We start from the raw sequence: 13,175 nt of genomic DNA, 5'->3' as shown, positions 1-13,175 counted from the left end.
CACAATACAAGAACTAGAAAAGTAATTTACAACTTGGTTAGATCAGGTATATATGATTGTTTCTATACAGTGTTACTGTATATACACTGTGTGCGATATGTGCATGCATGTGTTGTACAATGACCGTTTTGATAATTCTTACTCTTCAACAGACTACTATAAAAGCCTAATAGATCATGGTTAATTTCTAAAGATATTTAGGCACCAAATACCCATTGGTGTAGTGTTCCCTCCCCTTAAGTCTGCTGCAAATTGCATGGTATTAAGATAAGGGAATGCTAATTGTGCATGACCCAGGCTCTTTATTGCTCTTTATTTTTAAAGTATAATTAGTAACAAAGAGTCTAGGAAATTTATTTTTCAATAAAATTGGCATACAGCATCTTACTGCAGGTAAAAAAAAAAAAAAAAAAAAAAAGATTTAAATCAAAGTCAGCAAATGTGGGGGGAGACTTAAGCAGCATCAATCTTAGCAGTTTAAGTATGTAGTAACAAGGTATCTAGGAGCACTTTAAATGGATGGCTTTCTAGCTAGATAAATAGCATCAAGTGACATTTTAAGCTACTTGAACAAGTAGCTGCTCACTGCTGACCATAGGGAAACATGCTGGGTTTTGTGCTCTGGCTTCTTACTCACACAGGAATGTCACTTTTTCACTTGTTTGTTTTTGCTGGAATGGTCTTATTTTTGTCAGGTTTGAACTGGAAACAGGCTGTGGTTTTCTAAGGAGATACCTCAGAAAAAATAAATATTACCTCTGTTTGACCTCCTGAACACATTTCTACTAGCCCATGTTGCACTAACCTTTGTGTTTTTCTGAATCAAAAAGCCTTTCTTACGTTGCCAAAAGCATGTGTTTTTAAAGCTACCAAGAAACTTCCGGGTTATCCTTTGCTTGTTTTATTGTGAGAGGGTCAGCGAAGAGATTCTTCAGGCAGAGTATTCATTGGTAATGAGCTTAAATGGGATAATGTACTTAAGGGGCACTGCAAGTCTTGAAAATGAAAATAAACCTCACCAGGAAAAAGTAAACTACATAAATGTTGCTGATGTTGATAAAACTCTGCCCTCTAGTTGAAAGCATACCAAGAAGAGCCCTTGGTCTATCTATAGTTTTCCTAATACCCATATTGTTTTCTCCTTGTTAAAGTAGTGAAAACAATTACTTCAGCAGTTGCTAATGCCCAGCAGTATATGTCACCCATGTTTTGTGGGAGTTAAAGACAGAGGCCGAAGGTAGTAAAAAGCATTGCTAATCTATCACGTCTTTCTGTGAAACTAGATGACTCTGAACAGGTTTGGCAAAGATCTGCTGACACTAACAGTTTTGCCTCAGCATTATCATTGAAAAGGTTTGCCTGGATCCAACCTTAGTTGGTTGGAGTTGCAGCAAAATAGCACTTGTCTCAGTTTTAGCACTTTCTTTGCTTTTGCCCCAGTGGACTTAATTTGTCTGAAATCTCTGGATGTGTAGTGAGGTCTCTGCAATTATATCGTATCAAGTGTATCTGATAGCTGCAGTGCAGGCACAGTATGGAAGTCTGGAGATTTTCTATCTTGACTGTTTAAGCCAACTCAGCTATTTTGTCTCAAATGGATGAAGAAATACTCGGTTGCTTAAGACAAGAGCTGTAGGGTTAAAACTCCTGGGAGTGGGGGGAGAAGATATGTTTCTGCCAGCTAAAGATATTACTGCTTGCAAAATCCAGTGCTTGCCCTATTATGTGTGGTCTTCTGTCAAACGTATTGCATGCCTGAACTGTCCTGTGTTCACCTGCACAGCTGTTGTCATCTTTGTTTAAACTTTGGAAAAAGGAGAAAAAGCCTGGATTAAATTATTCACTTCTTTTTCATGTAGGGAGCCAACAGAATGAGAGGCCGCCTGGGAAGTGTGGACAGCTTTGAGCGCTGCAACAGCCTTGCTTCTGACAAAGTACGTAAGGAGCTTAGTTAAAATTGGCACGCGTTCATGCATGGGTGGTAATGAAGCATAAATATGCCTCTTTTCAGTTTGAAGGAAGTAGCACAAAGCACATCAACTTACAAAATTCAAATAAGAGTTTCCACTGAGAGGCGGAGGTTGTAGGGAAGCTGGAATATATGTTGACTTGGAGCTTCAGCTTCAATCCATTGTTTGATTGCCAGTCCGTTGGCTTTTTTTTTTTTTTTTCCTTGTTTTGTTTTCTTTTACATTTCCTTTGCTTTTACAAAAAGCAAAGAATTTCTGGTCAGCTTCTACCTTGTTTTGCTGAAGCAAGTGAAAATGGTCCTATCTCAATAAAAGGAAATGCTCTGAAGGTGAAGAATCCTTTCTGTAAGTAATAGTTGCTTTAGGGAAGTTAAAATACTGACCTAAAACCAGCTGTTGGGCATGCTTTACAGTGGCAAGGGGGCGGAATCCTGTTCACTTTCATTTTATTTCCTGTTTTCAATGTTTTTCCTCTTACCTCATGCGAGGATTGGTTGCTGTTTTTCCCAGGAGATGGAGATTCTGTTATGGTTTTCCTGCCACAGTTACTCACAAACTGGCTGTGTAATAACAGCCTCTTTTCCAGGATATCACTTTGACGGTACAGGAAGCATGCTCGTGATATGTCGAGGAAACTAGCTAAAAGCGGTTTCCCTAGTCTTTTCAGTCCCTGTGTTCTCCCGAAAGAGCCAGAAGTCTGGTAACAGGAATGCTGATCTTTGTAAGAGGATGCCAGAGTAATTAGTATCTTTTTTGTATTGTACAGAAATTTTTATTCCCCTTTTCTCTTTCCGTTTTTTTTTTTTTTTTTTTTTTTTTTTTTTTTCCTCAAGAAGGATGCTGCTGTTGTAGCGTAAGTTATCAGAGGATGTCTGTTTTGGGTGATAATTAGCATACAATGGGCCGTGACCAGGAGGGAGGAGAGGCTTCGGTGCCCCGATGCGGCGCAGGGCTGGCGGGGTTAGGCGAGCTTTTGCAGGCCTCATTCCTCCAGGACTTCCTTCCAGGACGCTTCGCCGAGCGATTCTCCACCGGCCACTCCTCCGGCGTCACCCGTGTCCTCGGTCTGGCAGCCGTTTCCCGAAGAGGACTCGGACTCCCCCCAGTTCAGGAGGCGCGCTCACACCTTCAGCCACCCTCCCTCTAGCGCCCGGCGGAGGATAACCTTCCAGAACGGGAGGTCCCAGAGCGCCCGGTCCCCGCTCCTGCGGCAGAGCTGCGTCGAGCCGCCGAGGTGAGTCAGAGCTTGACGTGCCATGGGCCTCTTCCCACCTGACATTTCAGTACACGAACTTATGATGTAAGTGTATTCTGTTTCTGCACTGCTCTGCGTTTATTATTTTTTTCAGCCTGTCTTCTCCGCCTCCAAGTAGTTTGGTGCTTTGCAGTAACTTGCTAATCCCCAGATTAGTGGTCGGGGGGAAGCAACAATCCATCGAATTGATCAGCAGGCTGGATGCCAAATTGGTTGGTTCTTTAGTGGCCAGCTTTGAGATGAGCCTTTATGGCTGTGCCTTTTGGAGGCTGTCAGGCCTTTCGGAGAAGAGATCCCCACCACTTCTAACTGCAGAGACAGTAGCCTGAGGGTTTGCATTGGGATGAAAAAAAGCACTGTCAGTTTCCAGTGTCAGCTGCTGTGTTTGCCAAGCTCCTGGAGAGTATGTCCAGAATTAAAACTACTGAAGAGTCTCACAAAACGACTTAAGGATTAAACACCTACTGTGAACTGTGAGGCATGTGATTTCACTGTTTGCTTTTCTCAGGAGCTTCCCTCTGTAACTTCTTTCCCCTTCCCATTTGGAGGCTCTCCAACTAAATGTCGTGTGGGATACTGCTACTTCAGGAGCACGGCATAGTTCCTTCGCTTGGTCAGGAGGGGTCCCCACAGTCCACTGTGAACCTGCTTGGATGTGCTTATCTTTGTCTGCATCCTGCCTGTCTGTAGTAAGTCACCAGGCAAACTCCAAAACCTTTACAAGACTCAGGATGAGTTTTCTATGCTGGAGAAGCACTTTTTCCAAACTAATCATCTGGTGCAGTTCATGGCTGCAACTTAAGCTTTTTGATGACTCTTTCTAAAAATGGCTTTAAATAATTTATCACATGCTTGGTGTCTACATGAGTATGAATGCCATGCTGGCTTCTAGAGAAAGATAAAGAATTTTATTCTTTTTTAAGAGAATGGAATGGGGGGTGAAGGGTAAGAAACCAGCTTTGAAATAACTTTGTTACATTCTGTTTCTGAAGAGATAACTTTTTTTTTTTTTTTTTTTTTTACTGAGATAAACTTTGGTTATTTTTTTTCCACTTTCCATGTTGTATGCAAACAGGAAACCCTGGCAGTTCAAACCGAAGGACTTGCTGACTTCACTTCTTTGTAATAACTTTAAAGAAGTCACTGATTAATTCACATCATCAGCAGATTTTCAGTCAAAACAGCTTTGTAACAACTTCATTCTTGGCTGAGATTTGCAGTCTCCCCTTTCCTATTGGGGATTATCAAAAATGTTAAGTAGAAGAAACTGCATTGGCTTTAATGTCCCCCCAGCACAGATTTTCTCTAAGTAATGTTTAAAGATATAGTAGGACTGTCTTCCTTGATTAAAATATACAACAACAACAACAAAAAGTCAAAAATTAATTCCATAATAGTGCATTTAAATAATCTCTACTTTGTATAGTGTGTTCTAGCAATCCAGTTATTTCTAAAAGCAAGAAACAAGGGGAAAAAAGCAACAAGGTGGTTCGTATTATTGGAAGCAAGTTTCTAAGGAAATTTTTTGAACAGTTCAGAAACACTTTCTGAATTTACTTTGAGAATAAATAAGGCCGAAAATTACGATCATCTGTCTGTTCTTAAATGTCATCAAAATATTTCTTAAAAGAAATCAACCATAACAATAAAATCAATGTTTATCAGGGAAACTGCCCAGTAGTGCATTTGGTATACTCTGTCTTCTGGAAAATTGAGTTACTGTAAGCCAAAATGAGGTACTTGGCCAGTATACTTAAGTGGGATATTTTGTTGTATCTGATTCTGTGCTGACCCATCTATGTTCTCTTATTGCCTGCACAGCCCAATTGTTGGGGTTCGACGCTTTTTCAGTGAGACTGAATCTACATCACCTGGTCTCCCCTCCTCTGTCTCTGCCCCTTCTTTCTTGAAAACCCTTTACCAGGGCTCAGGAAGGTTACTCCAGCACTCTGAAAATGACCTCTCCAAGAGGTGAGAGCATTGTCTCCTCACTAGTTCTTCAGTGCCACCAACTTAACAACACGTTTCCCAGTGCAATGCCACACATGGGATCTCTCCCATCCTGCCTTGAGCTCCTGCATTTCTAACAGACTTTCTAAATACTTGATGCAAATCAGCAAACAGGCTTTTGGCCAAAAAAGCCTGTTAAAAATAGAGGCTTGTCTGCTGACATCTAGTAACTGCGTCCTATTTCTGTTGCAGTGTTTCATATTTGCTGCATCGGTTTGTTGCTTGAAATGCAGTGTTTTTCAGGAGTGTTATGCCACTGTGATGCTTTCTGTGCTGAATGCAAACCAGCATGTGTTGCTGTGATTGTTGGCATATGAAAACGAGAAAAGAGCAAAGTGAGAAGACTACAGTACTAATGTGGCATGTCTGTACATGGGGAAGGGGAAATGCCAAGTTAGCTGAGTGATACTAGCTATGAGATGTTTAGAGGGAATTGCCAAGTGACTTCCAATTACAGATGAGTGAGGAAGAAGCCAAGATGCAAGAAGGGCTTTTCTGACATCAACATTAAAGACTGAGTACCTGGATGGAAGTTATGCATTTTAATATAAGAATAAGCTCTCCTTCTGGAGAGTGCTTGAGGAAATTGCTTATGGGTTATTTGTCTGAAGTATGGCTCCTCCTTATTCGTGATGGACCTTGTTTTGGAATTCTTAATTATTATTTATTTTATTTTATTTTTATCAGTTGCAAGCCTTTGTTTCTCTTCTGTCAATGACAGCTTCAGTCTGGCCTTGTACACTTAACTGTTCTGAGGTTTCTGCTATTTTTCATCTCTGAAGAAAAGTGACAATAGATTGCATTTGTAACACAAACAGATGATAATGAAATCTTGTTTTCAGTTGTGTCAGGACTCTACTACATGGGGATTTCAGTTCTCAGATGTGTGTGGAACTAAATTAGGGGTGACAAGGTTTTTTACCTTGTGGAATGCAGTTTCATTAAACTTGCTCACTTTTAACGTCACGTCCATTTAAGGATAGACCATAAGAAATGAAGTAAATACACAAAGTAATGTGAGACACAGTTGATTTAAAGGTGGCTTTAAAGTACAGTTTGGATTAGTCGTCTCTAATAATATATAGGTTAGAGTAACTAAATACAAAGTATGTGTTGTCCCTAAAAGCACACCATATCCTGCCTTGATTTTACTGACATTTAAAGTGTCTCTTCCCAGCCTCTAATCTCTTACTAATGTACAGCATGCAGACAAAAACTGTTATGTGGAAATGACCATGAAACACATAGTGAGAAGATTCTACAGTTAAAGTCTTTCCAACAGAATAAACTGGCTTGCAAGTGCAATAAGGTGAGACATCCTTACAGGAAGGTCACCATGTCGCCATAGTGTCAGGACCCTTGCCTATTTCCGTCATGCCCCTGATTCCACAGCTTTTTAAAAGTATATGGTAAATTATTATAAAAGATTCCCTTTCTAATATAGGGGTAATATAAATCAATCATTTTGTATTTTTGAGAGGAATTTCAAGACCAATCTTAGAAATGTTTCACAGCTTTGAAGATGCAATAACTTTCTAAGTGACCCTACCCAAGCACTAATGAATAAGCAGTAAGCAGTGTATGTTTTTGAAATTTGAGAGGAGAAATTGTAGTCTCATCCATTAAATGTAGGCCTTTAATATCACTTGTTCTAAACCTTGTGTCCAGTAATAGTCACTATGTAAGTGAATCAGATGCCTAGATTTTCCATACCTTACTAGACTGAAGTAATACTAGACTAAGCAGCAAGTGAGTTATTATATTAGAAATAAAAGTTATTATATTAGAAATAAAAGAAACTGATGGTTGCACACTGGGATGTGCAGAGGTAAGGGTGGAAAAATAACCTCTTACAGACTACCTTAACCTCTTTTTTTGTGTTATAGTCCAGCTTTGTTTCTGAGATCCCTTTAGTTAGCAGTCTTGGTTCAAGCTGAACCAACTCGTGGACATCTGGTCCATTAAACATAGTGCTCTGAATTTGGGGAATGTAGGTACTGACTAAGACTACTTAATGCCAGGTAGTTCCAAGATTAAGTGTCTGAGGTACTACTCTTGGTTTTGGCTATGCATGCAAATGAAGGTATTAGATTTTATAATAACAGTATTTTGAACTGCAAGATGGGGAGATCTTCAAATTAGTAATTTCCTTAGGAAATTCTGCTTAAGTTTTGTAGTATACAGGTTTTGATATCATTTAATCTTGAATTTGTGTAAAAACTGAAAATGACATCTCGTTTGTTATGGATCTTGCTGGGAGCAACTGGGCCTCTAAACTGTTGTGATAAGGAAATTGCAGTAGCCAAGGGCAAAGCCCTGGCAACTAGTTGGGTTCGTTTTAGTGAAGTGTATGTGAAAAATATATCCAAAAAACCATGCTGAACAAATAATCCCCATATGGTGTGAATCAGGTAATCCAATTGCCATTTTAATTGGCTGATGGAAAACAACATACTTTCCAACTCATGTTTGTTCATCTCTTTAAATTTTCCCCGATTTAGCTTGCAAATGTGTTGATGAAAGTACCTTGTCATTCCAGCAGGTCTGTGCATGAGAGGAAGTTCAAGTCTTTCATGGTGTTATTTTTCTCCTTTGGCTCTGTTTTGCTGAGAGGGCCGCCTGCTATCCTGACAGACTATCAGGCTCAACATGAGGTGTTCCTACTGTTCTTGTGTGACTGTAAGTTGTAATAGAGTGAAGTGTGGCAGCCCTAAAACATGAAGGACGGTAAGGTGTTAGGAGTCCTAATTAAAACTTCTGTGCATTTTCCTCTGAAAGAATAATCACAGTGACTATATGTTCATGAAGTGTATCCTATCCATGTTGCACTGGAGAAAAATTCTTGACAATCTGATTTCCCGTATTGCATAGCTTTGAGGTAACACATACTACAGCAGGCAGCTTTTCTTGGTGTTCTGGTGAACTTCAATGTGCAGGAGCAGAGCCGGTTTCAGTCAGACTTCATTTTAAAAAGATGTTTGATTTGTAGCAGTCAGATGGGTTTATACAAATAGCATCAGTCAGGGTAAGCTGGGGAGTAGGGTGTTAAAAAGCATCTCTGCTTATTATATTTTTGTCTCTATGTATTGGCTGCTCACATTAGAGCACAAAGATGCACATTAGCATCGCATTAAGCATATGGTTACAAATTCGGAAACTGGTAGTAGGGTATTAGAGATACAGGGAACAGTGGCTCTCACCTGACTGTAGAGATCTCCATCTTAGCTAATCAATTGAGAGAAATAAACATTTCTATGGCACAATTGCTCTCATCCTAACATGATTGTCTTGTATTATTCTGACATTTACAGAATAATTACCCTGCCTTTATATCTACCTTTATTTTTGAGCACTAATATAGTCACTTGTGCCAGTCACTGGGAACTTCTTCATTTAGAAAGGATGAATCACAACCCAAATGTCTCTTGACCTTCATTAAAGAACAAGCCCCAGTTGGCTAAGATTTAAATGGTTATTGTTTAAATGGCTCTAATGAGAGACACCCAAAGACAGGAGAAAAAATGCTATTCTTTGGAGAATTTCACTGTGGGAAAAGACATGTCTTTTTCATAGTGTTTGTGAGCATGGTGAGATTTTTGTTTTTAATTCTAATAATCACTGCTATAATGCTTTATGTACAAGAGAGATGTTTTCTGCTGTAAGGAATGAACAGTATAGTAAAGTCGGGCACTAACACAATATTAATAGGTGCCTTCAGAATGTCTTTTCTGCAGTGTCAATTCATTTGTCTAGAGAGAAATCTAGAATGGAAATGGTGCACAAATTTTTTTTTTTGAATTTTGACAAATGCACAATATTTAATATTGAACATAAGCTCAAGTATCTTTAAAAAAAAAAAAAAAACAAAAAAACTTGCCAACATGGAGGTAAACAAATATGAATTTGTGAGCTGCTTTTAAACTTCAATTTCTGTAATTTGTGGCTTTTGTCGTCCTTCTGGCTTTTGTTACTTGAAAGACAGGCCACTGGAAGAATATTTTTGTTTGCTTGTTTTTTAAATAGAAAAATAAAAGCACCATTTTTTAAGAATGGGACAACCTTCCAGCATAGGTTTGACTTGCACTCACTTTCTCTGTTCTTTGATTTGTTATACAATGGTAATTTAAGTTGACTTATTGACACTTAAATTTGAACAGATTGCCGTTTTAAAATAGCTTCTTTTCTCATGCAGAAAGTAAAATACTTCAAAATATTCTTTAAGCAAAATAGCAGAAAGTAATTATTCAGAGTTAAGATAAATGATCGGAGTGAGAATCAATAGAGAGGCGTAAATTGATTGGAACTAGTTTTTTTTCCTTCTCGGAGGAATACTCTGTGTTTTTGGCTTATGTCATACAGGCTTTTGTCATCTGAAGTCTGGGAACTGAAATATTACTTGTCTTTTTGTAATTGATCTGGGGGATTTTGTACCATCTTAGCCCCCAAATTACAAATTAAGTTGAGTTGAATCAGTTGCTTCCTAGGGCAATCAATCAGAACTTAAAATGAAAGCAAATAGGGAAAACTTAGGCAAGAGTAGCAACAGTATTTTATTCTTGAGATAGTTGGCTTGCATGGACTAAAATGCAAAATAATTCAGGTAAGTTTTGCATAACAAGTTTGTGTGTATTGGAGTCTTTTTTTCTTAAATTATTTTTTCTGGAGTTTACCAGTCTGTGGGAGCACTTCAAAGAACAGTTTTGAGAAGAGATTTGGGTAACTGAAACCAAGCAGTAAGCATGTTTGCAATAAGAATAATTTTTGGTTTTCATCTTTTTTTTTTTTTTTTTTTCTTCCAACCTAGCTGTCTCATCTTTATACAATGCATTATCTGATAGAACAGTGAATGGGATGACACATTGGTGAAACTGCATTTTTATCTCAGATAACTGCAACTCATAGATGATCTATACTCTTAATCCTGAGTATTTGGGTTATCATCTGTGACTGCTTAAGGATAAAAAGTAAAAACTAAAATGTTTGAGGCATTACGTTGAATCTGTAGCTTTTTACTTTTTATAACTTACAAGGTGACTTAAGCATTTTGGTTTCTGTGTTCAGTCAGTAGAGAGGCTAAGTAACCTCATGGAAGGGGAACTACTGTTTTTCAGACTGAACTGTGATTCGTTTGTCTTAAACATAGAGTACTACTGTGTTGTCATTTTCCAAAACTCCATGTCAGAGGTACGTCAAGTGATTTAAACAGTAACAGTATGTAAGTAAAGTTACTTAAGTAAAAACTTTTTTTTTTTTTTCCTGGGAATTTTCTTGAATTATTTGGCTTGGCCTTTCATATATCTGTCTTATCAAGCTGAAATATCCTATGTAGAAGTTGTACCATAATTTAGTTGTCATTTACTTCAAAATAAATAAAAAATCCACCCTTGCAAATCATGTCCTAGTTTGCAGTTCAGTTCTTAAATATCTTTTCTGTAGTTCATTAAAATTTTATATACTGTCATCTCTTCATTTGTGGCACTGTAGTACTTCAACTGTGATGCATTTAAACTTGCTCAGTTGTGGGTAGGTTGCAGTAGGATAGTAACTGTAGAATGTAGTTGAATGGTGTTTTTTTTTTTTTTTCCTCCTTCTTGTTGGTGTGTATGTCAGTACATAACCAAAGAAATGTCCATCCTCTGCCTCGTCCTGGTGTCTAGGTTCTACGATCCATAGTTTACACGGCAGTTATTCAATTCCTTGAGTCTGAGATTGAGGAAAATGTCGTTAAAAACTGGAATTAATGATTGGATTATTTCTGCTAGATAGCCCTGTGAAATGAGTCCTGTGTAGATGTTTAACCCTGTACGTTGTCAGAACAGGGACTTTATGGCCTTTTCTTAAGAGTTTTCCCTGTGAATGTTTGAGATTCAGTATTACTGCCCTGGCAGGAAGGTTGTAAAAGTCTCTCTCTTTCCCTATGCTGGGAGGCAGTGAAAACTCTGCTCTGCTTTCCGGTAGCAATGACTGATCTCCATTAAAGATTTTGTTGTTGATGTCATTGTTCTGGAGCTGCCCTTGCTTTTAGTCTTTCTGCTTGCATTAATAAACCTCTACATTTTGCAGGGAGCTGGTAACGAATGCGCAGATAAATACACCCTTTCACCCCCATTTAAAGTACTCACAGAGCTGTTGCTGGCCTGTCTGAGCAGAGCACCCACCTGCCTGTGTTTTAAAATCCACAGCTACCTTAAAACCTGAAGTAACCTAATTTCTTGCAAATTTGATCAAGAGTGAAGCCAGCCAATTACATTTAAGTATGGGAGATAGGAAAATCTAGGGATAAGTATTATGCAATTTCTGTTTTCAAGATGGGAAATGTGTAACCAAGTTAACTCACAAGGTTTTTTCACCACCTTTCTGAACCACTTCATCACAGGATAGGTGATATTACCATTTTATTCTGACTTCATCCTGATTTTATTCTGTACTGTTACATACTGTCAGAGCTTATATTAAGCTATGACTTTTCTTTTTCTTTCTTACTTTCAAAATATCACTACGGAGACTTTGCTCTCTTTTTATCTTCTGTTTCTTAAATCTTGGTGTTTTCACAGGTGCTCCTTGCCCTTTGTTGGATATGGCAAGGGGTGTGCATGAGACTTTCAAAAAATTTCCTGTAATCACTCATCAGACAGCTCTTTGAAAGAGGAGATGATTTAATGGTACTTGCTCAAAATGCCAGGGGAATTTTGGTAGGGATGGTGTAACAATAGAAATGTAAGGCCTAAGAATGGTATGATTTGCACACTTCATGAGGTAGCACATAATGACTAATCCATCCCACTGTAAATTCTGGGACTTGGATGACTTAAAGAGCTTAGTTCCGTAACCTAAAATAGCCAACCTCTTATTCAGAGTTTCCTGTAAATTTTACTACTGTAAGTTAAATGCTATTCCCAAGACTGTGTGTTTAGGGGGCACACTAGCCGTGTGTAGATTTTTGTACATGGTAGCAGAAATCAAGTTTTCATTCCCTTGTTGCATAACTTCTGTTTTTAAGCCCTGGAATGACTTAGTTTTTGTGTTCTAACATATAATCTGTAGGACTTGAAATAGTGAGTAGTAGTTTCATTAGTTATTTATAAATAACATGAGTTGTTTTGGTTAATATATCCAAACAAATATATTTCCAGGAAGTGTTGGACTGAAATACCGTTTGAAAACAGCAGCTTTAGATTCAAACTTGCTTTTGTGGTCACTACTCAGACAGCAAAAACTGGGGTTCCTTCCTCCTGCCTTCACCCTCCCAGACTCTGTAAACTTAGCTCAGGAAGATTGCCACTAGGTTTTCTGTTGCTCTTTTGGTTGGTGCAACATGGGGCTCAACTGAGACCAGCCACTAATAGTATCAAGGGTAGAGAACTGAAGTACTGCAGAAACTTTATCAGCAGTAGCAAATAATTTGGACTATTGGTTATGGTTATGTTGGCTGTACGAGCTGTCAGTCCTAGATGTTTTAAAGGGAAAGCAGGGTCACTTGCTTAAGTCTGGGGACATGGGCTTGAGGACACAATTATTTCTTTTCTAAGATCTGGAAGTGGCGTATATTTATTACCTTAGAGCTCAGTTTGCTCGCTGAGGCTTATGGACATCCAGGAGCTGTTGTAGATCACTAGCATAGGGATAGCACTGATCACTAGAAAGGCCTGTCTTATCTACATAGCTTATCATTCAGCACAAAGTCTTCAATGTGAAATGTACTGCTTGGGATGTTGTAGCTGAAATTTCAAGAAGATATGGACTTGCCTCCATTGCAGGTCTCTCCTTTTGTGCAAGCCCAATGTGGAGAGACTGGTTGCAGCTGGAAAACTGTGGTCATCTGCTACTGACATACCACTAAAAGCATAAGAAATACCCAACTTACCGGGCTTCCTTTCATCTAACTGTTTGTAGGGACATTGTTCTGTAACATGGAAATTCTTCACAGGCTGAAGGTTTGA

General features: G+C 38.6%; 1 protein-coding gene across 3 annotated transcripts in view; it reads left to right on the top strand.

Annotated features, from left to right (window-relative positions):
* TBC1D4 (TBC1 domain family member 4) overlaps positions 1–13,175 on the top strand; it is a 107,248-nt gene that overhangs the window by 75,129 nt on the left and 18,944 nt on the right. For 2 of the 3 annotated variants that reach the window (XM_082774569.1, XM_082774571.1), the window contains exons 9-11: positions 1,860–1,934; positions 2,978–3,204; positions 5,047–5,196. In XM_082774569.1, the coding sequence (XP_082630695.1) occupies positions 1,860–1,934; positions 2,978–3,204; positions 5,047–5,196 (452 nt within the window). The remainder of the gene's footprint in view (positions 1–1,859; positions 1,935–2,977; positions 3,205–5,046; positions 5,197–13,175) is intronic. The other variant, XM_082774570.1, reaches the window with a different exon arrangement.

The sequence above is a fragment of the Aythya marila genome (assembly GCF_965140915.1).
Source record: "Aythya marila genome assembly, chromosome: 1".
Classification (NCBI taxonomy): domain Eukaryota; kingdom Metazoa; phylum Chordata; class Aves; order Anseriformes; family Anatidae; genus Aythya; species Aythya marila.
This window is presented reverse-complemented; position numbering and strand designations above follow the sequence as displayed.